Here is a 7,557-nt window from a genome sequence, read left to right as displayed (position 1 = left end):
AGCATGTGGGATCTTCCCGGACCGGGGCACGAACCCGCGTCCCCTGCATCGGCAGGCGGACTCTCAACCACTGCGCCACCAGGGAAGCCCAAATATATACAATTTTTATTTGTCAATTATATCCCGATAAAGCTGGGGAGAAAATCAGCTCACATGGATTAAGTACCATGCTAGGTGGAATTAAGACAGCCCCTTGCCTCAAGGAGGTTATAGGCTAAATGGAGATAGATAGATAGATAGATAGATAGATAGATAGATAGATAGATAGATACAGATAGATAAACAAATAAATGCCATTTAGTTGAATAATTGTTTAGTATGGATCCTGCACCCATTCTAAATGGGCCTCTCTCCTCACTACTCTGTTGAGACCTTTTTTGTCAAGATTACCAACAATCTCCATGTGCTACTCCACTATTCTTATCATACTCAGCCTGTGAGAAGCATTTCATTTTAGTGATGCTTCCTTCTTGAAACACTTATTCACTTGGCTTTCAGGACACCAAAATCTCCTTCTACCTCACTAGACATTCCATTTCAGTCTCCTCTTAGTTTTCCTTCTCTTCTCAATTTCTACATGTTGGAAGGTCCCAGAGTTCTGTTTTGTTTTGTTCTGTTTTGTTTTTCTCAGTCCACCTCTCTGTCTATATTTGTTTCCTGTGTGATCTCATTCAGTCTCATGGTTTTAAATATCTTTTAAATATGAGGATGATTTGCAAATTTATATATCTAGGAGTACTATCTCCCCTCTTCCCATCTCAAACTCCCTGTTCAACAGCTCTCTTTAGATGACTCATGGACATTTCCAATTCAAAATGTACAAATACTCTTGATTCTCTATTCCTCCTCAATCTGCTCTTACTCTGGTCTCCCTCATCTAAGTAATTGGCAGTACCAGTCACCCAATTGCTAAGGTCAAGAACTTTGGGATGATCCTTGATTACGCTCTTTTCCTTTTACCTTACACCTAATCCATCAACAATTCCTCTTAGCTCTCCGTACACATTGTATGTTGAACCTACTAATTCCTACTGCTACCTTCCTGGTAGAGCCACCATCATCTCTTATTTGGGTGGCTACAGGAGCTTCCAGACTATTATCCTTGCTTTTCTTCTTGCCTGACTATAATTTGTTTTCCACAGCAGCCAGTAAGATGTATATTCTTTTAAAAATGTAAGTCAGATCATATCATTCCCTCTGGTCCAAATTTCCAGTGACTTCTCTTCATTTTTAGAAGAAAATTTACATTTTATTCTGCATTATATGATCCTCACTTACCTTTCTGATCTCATTTCTGAACTTCACTGTTTCTCTGTACCCTTTGTTCTCCCTGCTCTAATCTCATTGGTTTTGCTGTTCCTTATACATGTCAAACTTACCCAAGGGCCTTTATATTTGCTGTTCTCTTGGTCCTAAACATTCTTCCTCCAGAACTTTGCAAACTTTACTCCTTCATTCAGATCTCAGCTAAATGACATCTCCTAATAGAGACCTTCTCTGAGTACTCTATTTAAATAGATCTTTCTTCTTCTCCATTACTCTCTATCCTTTTACACTGCTTTATTTTATTCCTGTCACTTGCTACTATTTGTTCACATGTTTATTATCTGTCTTTCCCATTAGAATGTCAGATCCACTTTTATCACCAGCCTCTAGAACAATTCCTATATATTCCAAGTGTTCAGTAAATACTTGTAGAATAAATGGCTGGGTGTATAGGGAATAATGAAGGGAAAGAGATCACCCAGTTTAAGGGATCATCTCCTTAGGAGGTGATCTGGCATTTAGGAGAAAGTAGAAGAGAACACTGAATGCCTACTCTGTTGTTCCATATTTTCATTTTAATTGGATAAACTCATTTATTTGTCTATTTACAATCTCCCCAAGTACACATCAGAAAATATAATCTCTATGCCAGCAGAAATTTTTCACTCTGTATCCCTCGTGCCAGCATAGTATCTAGCATATCATAAATCCTCAATAAATGTGTGTAATAAATGAATGAACTGGGTGTTAGTAGACCTGAGATATAATTTCTTCTTGGCCACTAGCTTACTGAATAACTGGGGCTACTCACTTCCCTATTCTGGGTCTTAATTTGCCCCTCTGTGTGAGGAGTTCTTTGTGCCAGAAGATCACCAATGGGATCACCCACTCTAGACAATTTTCTAACTTTTTTTTTAAACTGAGATATAATTCATATGACATAAAATTCACCCTTTTCAATGTAGGTCAGTGTTTTTTAGTATATTCATAAGCTTGTGCAAACATCTAATTCCAGAACATCTTCTTCATGATTTTTTGGCATCTATTGAGATGATCAGATGGTTTTTCTCCTTCTGTTTGTTAATATGGTGTATCACATTGATTGATTTGCGTTTTTTGAAGAATCCCTGCCACATGCCCAATCTTGTTTCATCTATACCCCTACCCATTGCCCCAACTCAGGCATTATGTCCTTTCATCCATAAATGTTTCAGTATGTACCTGTAAAAGATAAGAACACTATTTTAACCAAAATCTCAATACCATCATCATACATAAAAGAAAAGAACACTAAACAAAATAGTAATTCCTTAAGATCACTATCTAGTCAGTATTCAAATTCTCCTATTTTTACATTTTTTTTTTGAAAAAAATCAGGATCCAAATAAGACCCATATATTACAACTGGTTGACATATCTCTCATGTCTCATTTAGCTGGCCAGAAACTCTGTTCTTAACCGCTACACTCTGAGCTAGGTTTTCTATTACCAAGGAAGGTGATGATTTCCTTAGAGCAGGAGTTCTCAATCGGGGGTTCATTAACAGCTTCAGGGGATTGGTTCCATGAATCTCTTAAAATTAGTTTTCAAAATTTTACATGTATTTATGTAAGTTAATTTTTCTAGGGAGAATATCCTTGGCTCTCATTAGAGACTCAAAGCTTTAATTAAGAAACAGGACAACTGAAAAGCATATACTATTGTCACAGGAAATTGTAGACCACAAAAGCTAAGGGAAAGCCATAAAGTGGTGAGTTGAGGATGTCTTTATGAGGATGGAGAAAGGAGTTAAATTCTGTTAAGTGTATTACCTTGAAATTTGAGAGATCTTTATAAATTACTTTTGAGAGAAATAGAAATAGTTAAGGATTAAATGGTGTCTTATTTAAAAGTAATATAATGTACAATTGATTGGGGTCTCAAGTCCCATTTTAACATATCCCTTTAAATAAAGTATCTTGGCATATTGTGGTTTTGCTGAATTGTGGTCATGAAAATAATACTCAGATCTTAAATTGAATTCCCTGTTTTATGAGATTTGTGACTCCATGTGAACTGGAATGGGTAGAGACTGATTTTGTGGGATATCATTGATTTGTTGCATGACAATAGCTCCTTTGAGTATGTGTATAACTTTGCAATATTATGTATACAAAGGTTATCATTAATCTTTCCTCTTTGCACCATCTTTTCCTAGATGAAATCCAACACAGAACACCGAATGGTACTATCATCAGCAGTATAGAACCCTCCAAGATGCCACAACACCCCAAAATGCCTATGCAGAGAAGTGGGGAAGCAGATCATGGGAGGAAATCCCCAAGCAGGCCTGTTTCAGATGGCAAGTTGGAGTCCTGCCTCGAGGTGGATGTGGGGAAGTTGGTATCAAGACTGCAGGATGGAGGGACCAAGGCCATACCAAAGGCCACCAATGGACCTGTGCCAGGCCCTGGGCCCACTAAGGCCTCCTCTTTCCATGTAAAGAGACCAGCTCCTCGGCCCCTGGCTCACCACAAGGAGGGTAAGTGCTTGGGAATCCCACGGGGAAGAGAAATTACCTCAACTATTTTTTTTTTTTATATTTCCCTAGAAATTGTTCACTTTAATAATTTCATTATAATAACACAGAATTATGCATAGAATCTTACCAATTAAAAATATTCTCCATTGAATGGATTTTATAATCTCTTACTTAGGTTTCTTTTTTTTTTCCCCACCACCACCCTGCCACTCCCTTTCCCCCCTTGGTGTCCATACATTTGTTCTCTACATCTGTGTCTCTATTTCTGCCTTGAAAACCGGATCATCTGTACCATTTTTCTAGATTCCACATATATGCGTTAATATACAATATTTGTTTTTCTCTTTCTGACATACTTCACTCTGTATGACACTCTCTAGGTCCATCCATGTCTCTACAAATGACCCAATTTCGTTCCTATTTATGGCTGACTAATATTCCATTGTATATATGTACCATATCTTCTTTATCTATTCGTCTGTCAGTGGGCATTTAGGTTGTTTCCATGACCTGGCTATTGTAAACAGTGATGCAATGAACATTTGGGTGCATGTGTCTTTCTGAATTATGGTTTTCTCTGTGTATATGCCCAGTAGTGGGATTGCTGGATCATATGGTAGTTCTATTTTTAGATTTTAATGAACCTCCATACTGTTCTCCATAGTGGCTGTACCAATTTACTTTCCCACCAACAGTGCAAGAGGGTTCCCTTTTCTCCACACCCTCTGCAGCATTTGTTGTTTGTAGATTTTTTGATGATGCCCATTCTAACCAGTGAGAGGTGATACCTCATTGTTGTTTTGATTTGCATTTCTCTAATAATTAGTGATGTTGAGCAGCTTTTCATGGGCCTCTTGGTCATCTGTATGTCTTCTTTGGAGAAATGTCTATTTAGGTCTTCTGCCTGTTTTTTGATTGGGTTGTTTGTTTTTTTCTTTTTTTGTGTGTGTGGTATGCGGGCCTCCCTCTGCTGCGGCCTCTCCCGTTGCAGAGCACAGGCTCCGGACGCGCAGGCTCAGCGGCCATGGCTCACGGGCCCAGCCGCTCCGCGGCATGTGGGATCTTCCCGGACCGGGGCGCGAACCCGGTTCCCCTGCATCGGCAGGTGGACGCGCAACCACTGCGCCACCAGGGAAGCCCTGTTTGTTTTTTTAATACTGAGCTGCAGGAGCTATTTACATGTTTTGGAGATTAATCCTTTTTTCGTTGATTTGTTTGCAAATATTTTCTCCCATTCTGAGGATTGTCTTTTCGTCTTGTTTATGATTTCCTTTGCTGCGCAAAAGCTCTTAAGTTTCATTAGGTCCCATTTCTTTATTTTTGCTTTTATGTCCATTACTCTAGGAGGTGGGTCAAAAAAGAAATTGCTGTGATGTATGTCAAAGAGTTCTTTACATAGTTCTTCCTATGTTTTCCTCTAAGAGTTTTATAGTCTCCAGTTTTACCTTTAGGTATTTTATCCATTTTATTTTTCTGTATGGTATTAGGGAGTTTTCTAATTCATTCTTTTACATGTAGCTGTCCAGTTTTCCCAGTACCACTTTATTGAAGAGACTACCTTTTCTCCATTGTATATCCTTACCTCTTTTGTCATAGATTAGTTGACCATAAGTGCATGGGTTTATCTCTGGGCTTTCTATCCTGTTCCATTTATCTGTATTTCTGATTTTGTGCCAGTACCATATTGTCTTGATTACCGTAGCTTTGTAGTATAGTCTGAAGTCAGTCTCATTCCTCCAGCTCCATTTTTTGCCCTAAAGTATGCTTTGGTTATTTGGGGGATTTTGTGTCTCCATACAAATTTTAAAATTTTTTGTTCTGGTTCTGTAAAAAATGCCATTGGTAATTTGATAGGGATTGCATTGAATCTGTAGATTGCTTTGTGTAGTATAGTCATTTTCATAATATTGATTTTTCCAATCCAAGAACATGGTATATCTCTCCATCTGTTTGTGTCATCTTTGATTCCTTTCATCAATGTCTTATAGTTTTCTGAGTACAGGTCTTTTACCTCTTTAGGCAAGTTTATTCCTAAGTATTTTATTCTTTTTGTTGCAATGGTGAATGGGAATGTTTCCTTAATTTATCTTTCTGATGTTTCATTTTTAGTGTATAGGAATGCAAGAGATTTCTGTGCATTAATTTTGTATCCTGCAACTTTACCAAATATACTGATTAGCTCTAGTAGTTTTCTGGTGGCATGTTTAGGATTATCTATGTATAGTATCATGTCATCTGCAAACAGTGACAGTTTTACTTCTTCTTTTCCAATTTGTATTCCTTTTATTTCTTTTTCTTCTCTGATTGCCATGGCTAGGACTTCCAAAACTATGTTGAATAATAGTGGCAAGAGTGGACATCCTTGTCTTGTTCCTGACCTTAGTGGAAATGCTTTCAGTTTTTCACCATTGAGAATGATGTTTGATGTGGGTTTGTTGTACATGGCTTTATTATGCTGAGGTAGGTTCCCTCTATGTCCACTCTCTGGTGAGTATTTTATCATAAACAAGTGTTGAATTTTGTCAAAAGTTCTTTCAGTATCTATTTAAATGGTCATATGGTTTTAATTCTTCAATTTGTTAATATGGTTTTTCACATTGATTTATTTGCATATATTGAAGAATCCTTGCATCCCTGGGATAAATCCCACTTGATCATGGTGTATGATCCTTTTAATGTGTTATTGGATTCTGTTTGCTGGTATTTTGTGGAGGATTTTTGCAAGAGATTTCTGTGCATTAATTTTGTATCCTGCAACTTTACCAAATATACTGATTAGCTCTAGTAGTTTTCTGGTGGCATCTTTAGGATTCTCTATGTATAGTATCATGTCATCTGCAAACAGTGACAGTTTTACTTCTTCTTTTCCAATTTGTATTCCTTTTATTTCTTTTTCTTCTCTGATTGCCATGGCTAGGACTTCCAAAACTATGTTGAATAATAGTGGCAAGAGTGGACATCCTTGTCTTGTTCCTGACCTTAGTGGAAATGCTTTCAGTTTTTCACCATTGAGAATGATGTTTGATGTGGGTTTGTTGTACATGGCTTTATTATGCTGAGGTAGGTTCCCTCTATGTCCACTCTCTGGTGAGTATTTTATCATAAACAAGTGTTGAATTTTGTCAAAAGTTCTTTCAGTATCTATTTAAATGGTCATATGGTTTTAATTCTTCAATTTGTTAATATGGTTTTTCACATTGATTTATTTGCATATATTGAAGAATCCTTGCATCCCTGGGATAAATCCCACTTGATCATGGTGTATGATCCTTTTAATGTGTTATTGGATTCTGTTTGCTGGTATTTTGTGGAGGATTTTTGCATCTATCTTCATCAGTGATATTGGTCTGTAATTTTCTTTTTTTGTAGTATCTTTGGTTTTGGTATCAGGGTGATGGTGGCCTCGTAGAATGAGTTTGAGCGTGTTCCTTCCTCTGCACATTTTTGGAAGACTTTGAACAGGATGGGTATTAGCTCTTCTCTAAATGTTTGATAGAATTCTCCTGTGAAGCCATCTGGTCCTTAACTTTTGTTTGTTGGAAGATTTTTAATCACAGTTTCAATTTCATTACTTGTGACTTATCTGTTCATAGTTTCTACTTATTCTGGTTCAGTCTTGGAAGGTTATACCTTTCTAAGAATTGGTCCATTTCTTCCAGGTTGTCCATTTTATTGGCATACAGTTGCTTGTAGTAATCTCTCATGATCCTTTGTATTTCTGCAGTGTCAGTTGTTACTTCTCCTTTTTCATTTCTAATTCTGTGGATTTG

At 37.3% G+C, this 7,557-nt stretch overlaps 1 protein-coding gene across 8 annotated transcripts in view; it reads left to right on the top strand.

The window, feature by feature from the left end:
* OPHN1 (oligophrenin 1) overlaps positions 1 to 7,557 on the top strand; it is a 671,055-nt gene that overhangs the window by 632,985 nt on the left and 30,513 nt on the right. For all 8 annotated transcript variants that reach the window (XM_028482255.2, XM_028482256.2, XM_028482254.2 and 5 more), the window contains one exon: positions 3,464 to 3,787. In XM_028482255.2, coding sequence (XP_028338056.1) covers positions 3,464 to 3,787 — 324 coding nt within the window. The remainder of the gene's footprint in view (positions 1 to 3,463; positions 3,788 to 7,557) is intronic.

Source organism: Physeter macrocephalus, chromosome 21, assembly GCF_002837175.3.
Source record: "Physeter macrocephalus isolate SW-GA chromosome 21, ASM283717v5, whole genome shotgun sequence".
NCBI classification, from domain to species: Eukaryota; Metazoa; Chordata; class Mammalia; order Artiodactyla; family Physeteridae; genus Physeter; species Physeter macrocephalus.
Note: the sequence above shows the minus strand (reverse complement) of the source record. Positions and strands in the feature narration are given on the sequence as shown.